At 39.6% G+C, this 14,481-nt stretch overlaps 3 protein-coding genes and 1 long non-coding RNA gene across 5 annotated transcripts; 3 read left to right on the top strand and 1 right to left on the bottom strand.

Moving 5' to 3' along the window:
• Nucleotides 1–1,731: 1,731 nt before the first annotated feature.
• Nucleotides 1,732–4,597, top strand: tmt1a.1 (thiol methyltransferase 1A, tandem duplicate 1). Its single transcript, XM_003441480.5, has 2 exons — nt 1,732–2,306; nt 4,093–4,597. The coding sequence occupies exons 1-2, from the start codon at nt 1,812–1,814 to the stop codon at nt 4,324–4,326; spliced, it is 729 nt and encodes a 242-aa protein (XP_003441528.1). The 5' UTR covers nt 1,732–1,811; the 3' UTR covers nt 4,327–4,597.
• Nucleotides 2,313–3,839, top strand: LOC109202216 (uncharacterized). The gene is made up of 2 exons (XR_002062174.1): nt 2,313–2,698; nt 3,647–3,839. It is a non-coding gene; the product is annotated as an uncharacterized LOC109202216 (long non-coding RNA).
• A 287-nt stretch (nt 4,598–4,884) lies between the features above and the next one.
• On the top strand, nt 4,885–8,207 carry LOC100703146 (methyltransferase-like protein 7A). Its single transcript, XM_003441479.5, has 2 exons — nt 4,885–5,472; nt 7,278–8,207. The coding sequence occupies exons 1-2, from the start codon at nt 4,987–4,989 to the stop codon at nt 7,512–7,514; spliced, it is 723 nt and encodes a 240-aa protein (XP_003441527.1). The 5' UTR covers nt 4,885–4,986; the 3' UTR covers nt 7,515–8,207.
• Nucleotides 7,787–13,546, bottom strand: atf1 (activating transcription factor 1). 2 transcript variants are annotated; one of them, XM_003441478.5, is made up of 8 exons: nt 13,359–13,546; nt 12,456–12,559; nt 11,445–11,567; nt 11,247–11,344; nt 11,026–11,159; nt 10,595–10,777; nt 8,973–9,126; nt 7,787–8,671 (listed from the first exon to the last, which is right to left on the bottom strand). In XM_003441478.5, exons 2-8 carry the CDS (start codon nt 12,552–12,554, stop codon nt 8,527–8,529), a joined length of 936 nt encoding a protein of 311 aa, XP_003441526.1. In that variant the 5' UTR covers nt 12,555–12,559; nt 13,359–13,546; the 3' UTR covers nt 7,787–8,526. The 2 variants fall into 2 exon arrangements, with proteins under 2 accessions (XP_003441526.1, XP_005469548.1); XM_005469491.4 differs by lacking the exon at nt 12,456–12,559.
• Nucleotides 13,547–14,481: the final 935 nt, after the last annotated feature.

Here is a 14,481-nt window from a genome sequence, read left to right as displayed (position 1 = left end):
CAATTTATGTAGTAAATATAGTTTAGTAGTAAATGTATAAAAAATGATTGTTATAAAATATGGAAGGAAGCTTTTATGGTAATTGTTTTCTTGCTTGTAGTCCGGAGTTTCTTGTTCTGGTTTTGCAGCCTTCCCCTGTGTTTCTCTCAGTGTAAAGTTTCTGTGTTTATGTTTGTGTCTAACTCTGTATTTGTTAGTCATGACTTTGTTTATTTTGGTAACAGTATATATATATATATATATATATATATATATATATATATGTATATATATATATATATATATACACATATGTATGTATATGGAGAGAGAGAGAGAGTGAGAGAGGCCCAATTTTTGCTTTGTCATGTTGTCCCTGGTGCTGCACTTTGCATTTGAACTCTGAAGGCTCACTTTATGTTTTACCCCTGTAAATATTTTGCTCCTGCATCTGGGTCCATTGTAATTCACATGATAAATCTCTTTAGGCTATGCTGTAAAATAAATTCAGTCTGACTGGTTTTGTCGGGTGAACAACAAGCATAAGAATACATTGAACTTTAACTCCCTTTCCTCTCCTTTGTCATGTTACACCAAGTGATAAAAAGTGCCAGTCACCTTAGATCACAGGTGTCAAACTTGAGTCCTCGAGGGCCGGTTTTACTTTTAAATGTGTCCCTGCTGCAACATACCTGAATAAAATTAGTAGGTCAATAGCAAGACTCTACAGATCTTGACTCCATGCTGAGGTGGCAGTTTAGCCATTTGATTCATGTTACAGCAGCTCATGAGCGAATGAACATGATGCAATACGAGTACAATTTTCCAAACACTTACATTTATTTAAAATTACTTGTGTAGGTTAAGGGTTGCTACCTCAGCATGTAGTCAAGTTCTGTAGAGTCTTGCTAGTGACCTACTAATTTTATTCAGTTGTTTGAAGCAGGGACACATTTAAAGGTTTCAGGACACCGGCCCTGAAGGCTTAGAGGGATCCTTTAGTGTTGTGAAAAGAAAAGAAAAACACTAAAAAGACAGCCTTACACTGACAGTGTACAATACTGTGACCAAATGTATTTTGGTGTTTGTTATTATGTTCCCCATCTTCAGAGACTCGCCTATACAGTTACTAAAATAAATAATGACCCAGTGTAGTCTGTCACGTGTTCTTCATTTATCTGAGATTATATATTATAACCTGGTAAGTTTTTATACGTAAAACATCAGAATTTAACTGAAGAAACATCTCGGATGAGGGGTGAAAGACTACAATGACCTGGATGAGCAAGAACCTTCACAGCCATTTGAAAAGGGGATATACTTTTTTTTTCTTCTTTTTTTTTTTTGACATGACTCAACATTTTTGAGAAGTCGATGGAGGAAAAAATTGACTTTTAAAAAAGTAATAAAGGATGGCCAATCAAAAACGTGATTCCACCATAAATGCCCATGCCCATTAAAGTCTTTCTGATATACTGATTGAATAGTCTGATATATTGGCTGATACTGGCCTGTTACCAGTGAATTCGACTGAACTGATATGCAGTAATATTGAAATATGAGAAGATTAACTAGTTTCTGAAATATCTTTCTGTAAACTTTAGCAATATCGCCACCTACAGATATATATGTAAAATAATTATCAGTATTAGGGTTGGGTTCTCATGTCTGTTTCCTGCGTGCTTGCAGCTACCGTTTGTAACCCGATAGCTTTTTTAGGTAGACCATTATTTTGAAAAGCGTGCCACACTTCCCGTCGGACCTCCTATCTCACGATCACTCGCTGCCGCCGTTTACACGGCTCAGCTGTGTGACAGTCGTGCTCTGCCAAAATGACTTCTGTAATGAGATTTCTGAGCTCCGTAGTAAATATATTATGCATTCCGCTTCACCTGAGCCACGCCGTCGGCCTGTATGGAATATACAAGCGCATTTTCCCATTTTGTATAAATCGGATGTCGAAATCGTACAATAAGAAGATGCACGATAAAAAGAAGGATTTGTTTCGCGCTTTGCCAGAGTTCAAGAGGGCTGGCGGGCAGCTCACAATTTTGGAGATTGGCTGCGGCACAGGTGCAAATTTTGAGTTTTATCCGCCCGGTAGCAAATTGATCTGCACCGACCCGAACCCGCACTTTGAGAAATATCTGACAGAAACTATGGCCAAGAACGATCACCTGAGATATGAGAAATTTGTGGTAGCGTCGGGGGAGGATCTGAGGGCAGTGGAGGACGACTCGATAGACGTTGTTGTCTGTACCCTGGTGCTCTGCTCTGTGGACGACGTGAGCCAAACCCTGCGAGAGGCACACCGCATACTGCGACCAGTGAGTGTGCTTTGCAGCCATTACTTCAGACTGAATTGAGTCCATATTAAACACCGATTGGCAGCCATGCTGTTTATATTATTATGTGTGCTGCTTCTCTGATTATATGCTGACAGTACGTGTGTTTTGGAGTTTTTTTTCAGTTACTTCGTATCCTAAGAGTCTGACATTGTCTAGAGTCAATATATTTTCATGGAAGTCATAATTGTCGAATTGTTCTCTATCGCTTTAACAATTGTGAGCTTTAGGACACGTGATCGTGATAAATGGGAACTGCCACCTTCTCTTGGTGGACTTTACTGCCTTCCAGCTGTGGTTCTGCATTAATCAGTAGAGGTTGAGGAGTCATCAAGAAAACAACTGTGTTGTTAAAGTGTTCACTCTTTAAAAAGGTTATCATCATTATGTTTGATTTTACAACATAAACACTACTTAAATTTATTAGAGACCACCTGTTATATCCAACAGCAATAGTGAAATCAGTTCTTAGTTTCCAATATCACTCCAATAGGCACTAAGTCACTAGATGGACAGTAATAGCACTTTGTACCATGCACTTTTTAAAAAAAATCTGTCTCCAGTTTAAGGCATTTAGGTCTGTTTTATTGGATTCCGTATTCATTTAAAGCAATATAAATTAAATAATTAGATCATTATAGTGCATATATTTCTTAAGAATATTGTTTTATACATTACATTTTTAATTTATTGGATATGTGTGAAAAGCAATTTTCCTTGATCAAGAGAGACGCCCAATTTCGATGTATGTGTCAGATGCAGTGAGGTATACAACAAGAACTGTTATCAAGCGTTTGTGATAACTGGAATCAGTCTTTCACAAGTCTGTGGAGGAATTTTGAGCAACTCTTGTGTTTTAAATCAGCTACACCGAAGGGTTTTTGAGCATGAAAGGCTGTTTATGGCTATGTCAAAGGATCTCAAACTTATTTCACTCTAGACTTTGACTAGGCCACGCCAAAACCTTCATTTCTTTTTTTGAGCCATTCAGAGGTGGACTTGCTAGTGTTTCGGATTATTGTCCTGCTGCATAACCCAAATAACCTTGAGATTTAGGACATTCTCCTTAGGGATTTTCTCAGTAAACAAATTTCTCAGTCTTTAGATAATGTTCTGGGGGGTTTTTTACCTCCTGGATGAGACATTGATGTTTTCTTCGAGTGATTTTGGTAGGCTGGCTACAGCTACAAAAGCTCACCACTGTTCCAAGCTTTCTGTATTTGTGTATAATGGCACAGTGGTTCACTGGAGTCCAAAATTACTTTGTGATCCTTTCCAGACTGGTGGATATCAGTGACTTTGTTTTTCATCTTTCTCTTTAGATCCTGGCATGATGTGCTGCGTTTTTAGCTCTTTTAGTCTACTTCCCTTTGTCAGACAGATTCTGCTTAAGTGGTTTCGTGATTCGACAATTCTGGCAGTAATACGGCCTGGCTTTGCCTAGTGAACTTGGACTCAGCTTGCCAAAAACACTTTCTATGTGTATGTGTGTGTTTTTCACACTGGACCAGGCAGGTTTGAGTATTTTTTGCCTTATAAATGAAATCCTCATTTAAAAACTGCATTTTGTATTCATTCGGGTTATCTTTGTCTAATATTAAAATTAGTTTGATGATTTGAAAAATGTAAGTGTGACAGATGTGTGTTCTGTAGTAGAGCTTAAGTCGAAATGAGCCCCTACGTGTTTGCCAGTTAAACTATTAATTTACCACTCATTCCCCAATATTGACACACTTCATAGTTTACATGTTAAATCTTTGTCGTGCAGGGTGGAGCCTTCTTCTTCTTAGAGCACGTGGCTGGTGACACCTCGACTTGGACGTACTTCTTTCAGCACGTTCTCCAGCCTTTGTGGTACTACTTCGGTGATGGATGTTCGATCGTCCGGGAAACATGGAAATATGTGGAGGAAGCTGGATTCTCTGATCTCAAACTAAGACACATTGTAGCGCCGCTCTTCTTCATAATAAAACCTCACATCTTAGGCTATGCTGTGAAATAAATTCAGTCTGATTGTCTTTTTAGGGAGTCCCCCCCATCCCTTCCAAAACACAGAGACACACACAACCAGCTTCTGAATACGCTGAGCATTAACTGCCTTTTTCCTCTTCTATCATGTGACTAACAGTAATAGAAACCACCGGTCACCTTAATACTATTTTTTTTTTTATTAGAGTGAGCCATTAGTGTTGTACAGAAAAGATGAACACTAAAAAGACAGCCTTACATAGACAGCACACAACTCTAATTTTGTATCCAGCTAAAGTGACCGATACATTTTGGTGTTTTGTCCCCCATTCCTCATTCCCAAACTGCTTGCTGGGAAAAAATTGTCTTAGTGTTTGTGAGCTATGGGGATTGATTTGTACCTTTTGTGATTACACTCTGATAAAATGTATATTTTTTTGCTGTTATTTAGGTGACCATGTCAAAACAGCAGCAATTAAAAGTCGTTATCCGTCTGGGTTTGTCTGTGTTTTCTTTCAAAGATTGGGGGAACTTGGTGTTGCTTTCACTCTCATGTAGGCTGCACTGCATTTCCAGCACCTCCTGGTGTCAGTGAGAGGCGTTGGTCAGGTGTTAAAGAGAGTAATCTTTTTGAGCTTCTTAAGTCGTTTATCTTCAGGTGCCACAGCAAGGTTTCAGGTAAACTCGGTGAGAAATGAAGGTTTGTCTAATGAAATTATGCAGACTGCTCTGTTCAGCGTTGAGTCTGCCCTTGCACGTAATGCAGGTCATAGGGTACAAACGCCTTTTTCCCTTGCTCGCCTACAATGTAACATTTTCATACAACGACAAAATGCACAAAGTGAAGAGAGAGCTTTTCCGAAACGTGGCCAAATTTGCAGACGCCGATGGCACCCTTCGCCTGCTGGAGATCGGGTGCGGCAGCGGAGCTAACTTCAAGTTTTACCCCCACGGCTGCACGGTGATGTGCACTGACCCCAACCCGCACTTCGAGAAGTACCTGCGGATGAGCATGGACGCAAACCAGCATCTGACTTACGACAAGTTTATATGCGTCTCCGGGGAGGACATGCGGGGAGTACCGGACGGCTCTGCGGACGTTGTTGTCTGCACCTTGGTTCTGTGCTCTGTCAACAATGTGCAGCAGGTCCTGCAGGAGGCCCGGCGCGTTCTCAGAACAGTAAGTAACATCTCGGTGTGCTGCCTTCAGGCTCAGTAGGATTTATTTTATTTGCTGCTAACGCGCTTGAATGGCAGCGTAGTTGGTTACATGAGGATGGCTAGTTAATCCATTATGAGGCATTAAACACACTCGGTGTGTTATTAGCACCATTTCCCGGCTTCTTGTAGAGCAGTGGACAATATATCCAATTTAACTCAGTGTTCTTTACATAGCGTTAAATCACAACAACAATCCTCTCAAGATGATTTACGTTGTAAGATAAAGACCCAAAAAATAATACAGAGAAAATTTCAACAATCAGATGAGCCCCTAGCACTTGGCAACAGTGAGAAGGAAAAACTCCCTTTTAACAGGAAGAAACCTCTGGCAAAACCAGACTCAGGGAGGAACAGCTATCTGCCACCACGTGTTGGGTAATTTTCACCCTGAAATCATCTTATGTAACGAATCTGATTAAAACACATCACTGGGTACTTAAAAAGTATTTGGCCCCAACCACCGCCAATATTAAAAGCTAGGGCTAGAGACTGGGCAAAAATCTGTAGCCCTAGAAGCCCTTCTTCCAGAAGTACTCAACATGTAGTATAGTCAGTAGCATCTCAAGTTAAATTTAAAGCGAAATTTGAAGCGAGCGCAGTGTTCGCATGAACCCGGTGTGGAAATAGCCGCTTGGGCGTGTTGCAGCCCGAGGCACATCACACACACGTCATGTGTATCTGAACCTGAGATTTTGCAACCGCAGGGGCAAATTCTGGGCAGCGGTTTGCAGTCTGCCATATTAAGGAAGCTTGGTGTAGCTAGCTTGGAATGGCTGGATGGCTAACGCTGATCTTTTTCTTCTCTCGGTCGGGTAGCTATGGTGAGCTAGTATGACCTAGCTAGTGTGGTGGCTAGCGCTTGTGCTACTTGGCTTGGTGACCGTGTGTAGCAAAGACAGTTAGCTTGGTCAGCTAGCTGTTGTGCTAGGTGCGTGGTGGCAGCTAACACACTCTCCGACCTGGCTCTGTGGTGAAGAGCAGGCGACTCGAAACGCGAACCGTGCTAGCGCCCGGTGACCAAGGTGTTAGCTTGCTCGCGTGGACAGTTAAGCTAGCACTCACGTTCACAGTCAGGAGAGATGAGGTTTCTAAAAAGCGAGAAGAGGAAATTGAATGACGGGTGACGCTGCGTCACACCCTTTTATAGGGAGGAGGGTGGCCCCTCCCTGACGCTGGCGTCACGACTGCCAGCCAATGCTGGCTGGAGTAATGATATAGAGGCTTCTGAGGACAACGCTGAGAGAGCGTTCCCCATAGTGAGACACCTCACTCATGTTATCAGAGAACGGGGGTTACGGAATAGAGTAACCTCAAGGTATTGTGGTTGTCTGAAAATGAGGCCATTCTACAAAGTATTAGACTGGTTTCTCCGTAAAGTATCTACTTATGCAGATTTTGCATCATTTGTGGTCGACCCACTGAAGGTGATATTTTACCTGACCTTCACATGTCTTGGCATTTGAACAAATCTGTTAAATATTTTAAAGTTGAAATATGCAAAAGACCACACTTTTAAAGTAGACTTGTTTTTCCCTTTCCTCTTGTCAAGATTTTTTACTGTTAACAAATCCTAAGATATCTGATAGATGTATGGCTCCAATGGAGGAGTCCGATGGTTATACTGGGATCGCCACACCTTCTCTGCCACACTTCATGTAGTTTGAACCAGTATCAGCCAGAAAGTCAGCCCCAGTGTACGTATAACCAGCATTACACAACCACAAATGGACATGATGTAATCTTTTTTTGCTGACTGTGTTTCAGGGTGGCGCCTTCTACTTTTTGGAACATGTTGTCTCAGATTCTTCATCCTGGACATACTTTTTGCAGTACGTGTTTGAGCCTCTCTGGTGCTATCTCGGGGATGGATGCACGATTACCAGAGCAACATGGAAAGATATAGAGGTAGCTGGTTTTTCTGAGCTTAACCTGAGACACATTGAGGCTCCAGACGTCAGTTTGATGATCAGGCCACACATCATGGGATATTGTATTAAATGACTGCATGGTGGATGGTGGAGTATATATTAAAACATTCAGTTTATACAGTGACAGACATCCTGAAGCAACACTTATAATGGCCTGTCAACAGTTCAGACATGAATTTCAAACTACTAGTTGAGGTCCAAGTTCAGGCTGGAGGTTTATTTTGAAAGGCAGCCCATCTGAGTGCACACAAGTTTAAAATTCTGAAAAAACACCTGAAATTATTTTCATTCATCCCTGTAATTGTAACAGATCTGCTTACATTTTTATTGCAATACATTAGCCACACTACATAAATTGAGTGAAAATATATTTATTTACACAATCAGCAACATTTCATTTACTGTTTTGTTCTCCTTTCCCTCCCCTCCCATGATGTATATAATAAATATTACCTGGACACTGTGCTTTTTTTTCCCTGATTGTCTAAGGAACGGCCACAAAACACCCAAACAAACCACACTTAATTTTGTTTGTTTCCTTTCTCTCTTACCTTTTATATTGCATTGCACAAACATAAGGAATGACAATTGTAACATTTCCTTATAGGGAAATGAGGGGAAATGCTGGTTCATAAAATAAACAAAATATGTCTGTGTAGTAATTATATAGTCAAATTTCTGCAGATGCTGTTTAAGAAAAAAAAAAAAATCCAACAGCAAAGTTTTTAAAAACACAAGAAAAAAAGGAAAGGGATACATTTAGAAACTGAGACTCAACATTAAAGCTCACAATTTCATATCTCCCATTATTAAAAATGTACACAACTATAAATGTTATAGCATTAGCATTTTTTAAAAACAGCAGGTGGAAAAATGGCCAATTTGTATTTTTTTTCTGAGTAAATGTCACTGCTATAAGTCACTTTTTATATCAAACAGAGTAAAAAAACAAACAAACAAAAAAAAAAAAACCCTGTAGAATCTCAGCCTGAAATGAAGTGTTCCCAGAAACCCCATAACGTCCAAATGGCTGAGGTGCACCACTGTCACACTACGTCCCAATCCATGAACATTATTCACACAGGTTACCCTGTTTTAACACAATAAAGATCCTTTAATGTTTTGAGTTCTTCAATCAGAGTCTTGTTTTGGTTCTCAAGAACAGCTACGCGGTTTTCCAGGCATTTAACATATTCCTTTTTCTTCCGTCGACATTCACGGGCTGCCTCTCTAAAAACAGGAAAAAAAAGTGTTTCACAATGTGCAGTATGTGCAGTATAAACTTACTGATACTGTGAGAGAGGATTTTGTCCAATCCCTATCTCCTCAAACTACAACTATAACCATAAAATTAAATATGTACACAAAGTAAAAGCACCTGGGGCATTTAAACACCTATAGTTTGTTTTTTTGGGTCCAAATCAGTTGATGATTTTGTAAACTTATAGCTTTTTCATACAACTTGTTAAAGCTTCCCCATCCAGGCAGAATATGAGACCTTGTTTTACTCACAAGTACACTGTGGATTTACCTGTTTTTTGCAAGCCTAATTTCTCTTTTCAGTGTTGGATCATCAGTTTTAGTCTGGGACAGTCCCACAGGAGACGTCATAACTACAGTCTGAGGCAAGGAAGTGGATGTGGGTGCTGTGCGGATCTGGTACGTCTGCACTTCTCCTCCTGCACCTGTGTGAAACAACAGTCAAAGAATTACAACCGGAAAAACAAGAGTTTTGCATGTATGCATGAGTTAAGATGTTTGATCAGTAGTTACTTATCAGTTGACCAGAACTATGTACACTGGTATAGCCCAACAAGACATATGTTACGTCACTTGACGCACAAGAGAAATTCTTGTGTTCACCAGAAATTTGAATTATTACTGTTCGGGTTTGTTGGCCTTTTTTCTACCCTTCTTTTTTCAAAAGATTTCAAACCTGTGTGACTCAACTAGCAGTTTGGGTTTGTTTTTCAAATAAACAATAATTAGACTGAAAAATAAAGACTGTCATTTAGGCTACGTTCACACTGCAGGTCTTAATGCTCAATTCCGATTTTTTGATCAAATCCGATTTTTTTGTCTGCTTGTTCACACTACAAATAAAATGCGACAGCAAATGCGCTCTAGTGTGAACGCTCAAAGCGGCCCGCATGCGCAAAAGAAGATGTCACACACAACGCGCTCTGTTTAGACCCAGAGCAAACAATATTGTTTGACTTCGGACTTTACGTTTCCAAATTTCTGCTTTAAGTTATTTTGTTATTTACATAATAATGTAAATAACTTAATAATTATCCTTATTGCTGTTTTAGAGAGGAGCGGTGCTTCAAAGGATAGTTGCAGATTTCTGTCAGAATCTGCAGATTATACAGTACAAATAAAATGTTCACGTTGTCTTCCCAACAGTTTCACTGACATCTACACTGGATGGCCAGGAAGTGTTCGCGATGTCTTCTCGGGCGCTTCTCCGGCGCTGATAATTGGCGTCTGTCTTGTGTCAGTGACGTAAAAGACGGATTTAATGCGACATGACCGTTCAGACAGCAGTCGCTTTCTAAAACATCGGATATGTATCGGATTCAGTACTACATACGAAAGTGACCCAGATCGGATTTGAAAATATCGGATTTGTGCCGTTCACACTGTCATACCATGATCGGATATGGGTCGCATAGGGTCAAAAAAATCGGATTTGATGCGCTTTCGCCTGCAGTGTGAACGTAGCCTTAGTCATCTTGTTGGAAGTAAGATGGTTCTTATAAAGAACCTTACAAGCTGTATTTGGCAAGTTACTACACACATACCACTGAGCAGATAAAATCTAAGAATGTAAAGATTTTCAGACACAAGGCCACTACACAATATGCTGCATGGTAGTTAAGTATTTAGTGTAGTATGTGTGTTTTCCCATATTTACTGGTCCGTGGTATGTACTACAGGATATTGGCGTAAGCTCCAGGAAGACTTGTGACTGATTTACTTTTTTGACTGCCAATCCTACATTGTTCTTGTAGTCAGAGCCCCTTATTAAGGCACAATCATCTGACTGGAACATGTTATGAGAGAGCATAATTTAGCTGAACACATTTAAGCTCACAAAAAAGTAATCAGGAAAAAACTGGTTGAAAACTCTGGCAAATTTTATTGACTCACCTTGTACAACAACCTGATTGCTAGGCACCAGTATCTGCTGTCCGTCAGGTGTCTGGGCATACTGAAGGATGGTGGTGCTTGACTGGGCTCCACCAGAGTTGGCCATGGTGACAGCCTGAAGTCCCTGAATGCCTTCGGACCCTGGAGATGCCAGCTGGATTGTGCCATTTGCAGCTATGGTAACTAGAAAAAAAAAATTACACAAACAGTATTAGAAGCCGGGAAAGCAAAAGTAAAAATTACATTTATTGTGAGTAGCTCAAGTACTACAAAAAATTCAAACTTTCAGTATAGCGCTCCGTGTATATGGAGCTCTTTTCCCTATATATATATTTTACATTTTAAGGCAATTCTTAATTTCGCAAGTCAGCAAGAAACATTTTGTAGGTTCTCCTTTCAATATAAGTGTAACTGAAGGGAAAAGCTCTTACTGTACTGGCCGCTGCTGGTCTGGTAGATTTGTGTGGTTGGTACTGTAACACCCGTAACTCCTGTGGATGTCGGACTGCTGTCCTTTCCCTCAATGTGTGCCACTTCCTCTGCTGAAAGGTCATTCAGGATTTTTCTATAATGTGAGAAAAAGACAGTTCCTGAATAGTTGTTTATTAAACAAGAACTGGGATTTCAGCTTATTTTTGTTTGTTTTCCTTACCGATACGAAGGCCGTCTTGCCAGTATTTCTCTGGTTTTTTGAGTTGCTGCTCCACTGTCTGATGAATCCTGTGAGTCTTCGCTGTCTGTACCCTGGGCCTTGAAAGTAGGGGGTCAATTATGATATAAAAACAATTCAAACAAAGGTCCATTTGAAAATAAAATAAATACAGAGCTGAGAAAAAACAGCCGGTCTTACCTGTGTATTCTGCCCCTGAGGGGACTGAATGACTGATGACTGTGCAGACTGGATCACACCCTGAACCTGAAACTGACCACCAGGCAGCTGCACAACAGCTACAGGAGAACCACCCAGTGACATCTGGAAAAAAAACACAGAAAAGTTTTAAATGTCAAAAAACTGTATGTTTGACATAGTAGCTTGGTGTCAGTGTGTCTGTACGTGTCTGTGTATGTGTATACATACACACAAGTGCGCTCAGAACCTTTGAGAACAACAGAAATATTAATAAGGATATAAGGAAATTTTCACTCAAATTTACACACAACATACTTTTTATTTTTGCCATATTTAGCCACAAAGCTTCCTGTGGCACTGTGGTGTAGTTTTAGTAGAGGTAAATTCGTCTTTAATTGTTCACAAAAGCCCCCCCCCCTTTTTAAAAGACACTCAGTAGCAAGGGCAATATCCAGTGAGTATGACTAAAAATAACAAACTATAAGAGGAAATCTTAAGAAAAATTATCTTTAAAATGATTATTTTTAAACCTGACAACCTGATAACAGTATGATTCCACATATTTGCTTTTTGTCACATTTAAGTCTTCATTTATCCTCATTTGGACACCATGTACTTTAAGTGGATAGTTCATAGATACTGTGACCTCAATAGTACTGCAGATATGAATTGAAACAGCTTTACTAAATAAGCAGCAAGACTAAGCCAAGCAGACTTACTACACTACAACCTAGAATGTATTTGGTTATTTCCTTTCAATATTTCTTTAATCCATTTAGCAGCATAAATAAGTAAACATATTTAAGGTGTGTGACAGCAAGAGTTAAAAAAAAAAAAAAAAAAAAAAAAAAAACTTCATGAATGAACCTAAACATGAAGCTGTAACAAAAGGTCAGATATGCGCTTTCAGCGTGGCATTCATAAGTGGCCTTGTATTATCAGCAGTGCGAGAGCAGCTGTAGTATAGCAGTGATACTTCTCAATGCATTTTGAAAGCGATCTATTAGTTACCTGGTGGCCTATCTGTGAGAACTGAGAGGTTGTGATGGTAGTGGGAATGGTTGCAGTCTGTGACTCAATGCCATTGCTGACCTGCTGTACTTCTTCCATAGTAACTGGGAAGAAATAAGTCAATATTACCGTTTCACAGTGGCGCTAGTGTTAACAACAACTTTGTGTGGCGGGGAGGTACGCCTGTGACATGTTGTAACCAATCCGCTGTGGCCTTCTCTGCTTCTTTTCCTCTACTACTTAACACCATTAATACAATCAGTGTGAAGCATATATGAGCGGTCAAATCACAATTTATTACATTTTTCTGCAGTTTAAAAAACGTGAATTAAAGCCAACTAAAAAAAAACAACTTCCTCTTGGGTTAGGTCGCGCTAGCCCAAATGCAACTAACGTTACAAAGGAGTTACGAAACATGCCTAGGCCCGACAGTCAACAGTTTTAACTTTTTTTTCTTTATTCATTTATTGCTAATTTTACAATGTGCAACTTCCATCCCAAGCAAACGTTTTCGGCTGAAATAAAAGCTCCTCGCTGCTAGAATGTTCTAGATCACTAAGGTTACACTTGCTAGTTAACGGTAGCTAACGTACAGTAAAACGGATGTTGAGCAGTTTAAATCTTATAAATCGGTTTTATAGCAACATCCGAGGCAAGTTTCTCTCGTCTGATTCAAAGGATGGACAAGCTTTTGTCTGAATGAGCAAATATGTGCAACTCTGTCACTGGCACGCAAGTTACCGCGTCAACAGACGTCAGCGATACGGGGAGCCATTAAGCTAACTACACCTTCCCTTTTCGTAAAACGGCGAGGAGTTGACGAAGTAGCAGCCGCCATTACCGCCACAGCCGAGCAGACAGCCACACGAGCACAAAATTACCGCTCAGGCAGCTGAAATTTACCTTTTCAAATGCAGAGAAGCTGCTCTCACTCACAGCGTGGACTTCCTGCGATTTGGGTATAGACCTTTGATCAAAAAAGTAATCCTAAAAGTTACTTAGCACCGAAGGCTAAAAGGCTAAAAACATAAAGATGTCAGCTAAAAAAATCGCTGACCACTTTTTTCCCAAAGGAAATGGGCGGTGCTGCTAAAGCAAAGACGCATTACGTAACAGTTTCTTTAGGCTTCGTGATTGGTGGGAAGAGTTTGAACAACTAGTAAACACTGAGAAATGAAAAGTTTACTTCACTGTGTTTTCAGGGAAAAAAGACAATTCTGACTATTCGAGCTGCAACATTTTCTGAGATGTTGACTTGAAGAAGGTTCATTTAAACTGATCAAAGAATGACAGGTGTAAAATGTTCTTTCTGTGGACAGCCTCCTGACACATCTTCTCATTTGTTTTTGTCTTCATGTTAATGGTTGACATAGTTGACAACATTTTCTCTGATTCTTCTCTAGTTGTTGCTGATTATGCATTTTATATTATTCATCTAGTGCAGGTTCTTGCCATGTTCTGCACATTCTCAAATCAAAATTTGCACACACAAGGCCAATTTTTTTCTTGTTTTTAATGAAACAACAAACTCATCTATCTATGATATATCTCTCTCTATATATATATATGAGTTTTATGAGCAGAGCATTCAAGACTAAATGTTTGCAACTTTTTAACGTCGTCCTTTTGTCCTTTTGATTTTGATTTCTAATTTGATTTCTCTTTTTATGATTCTGTGTCCTGATTCGATGATGCTAGTGCCCTCTTAGTTATTTTTGTTTTTTACTTAAAAGTTTTTATTAGAAGTTGTAATTTTTTTTTACTATATCTATGTGATTTAAATTTGACAAAAATATTACATATTTTTTAGATCATGTATATTGTAGTACGTTTTGTTGCTAACACTTTTTAGACACTTGCCACTTTTATGTGCACATGTAATTTAATTTAGTTCACATGAATTTAATTTATATAATGCCAAATCACAACAACAGTCACCTCAAGGCGCTTTATATTGTAAAGTGTAGACCCTACAGAAAACGGAGAAAAACCCAGCAATCAAACAACCCCCTTGGCCAAAGTGGGA

This window comes from Oreochromis niloticus, linkage group LG5 (genome assembly GCF_001858045.2).
Source record: "Oreochromis niloticus isolate F11D_XX linkage group LG5, O_niloticus_UMD_NMBU, whole genome shotgun sequence".
Classification (NCBI taxonomy): Eukaryota; Metazoa; Chordata; class Actinopteri; order Cichliformes; family Cichlidae; genus Oreochromis; species Oreochromis niloticus.
Note: the sequence above shows the minus strand (reverse complement) of the source record. Positions and strands in the feature narration are given on the sequence as shown.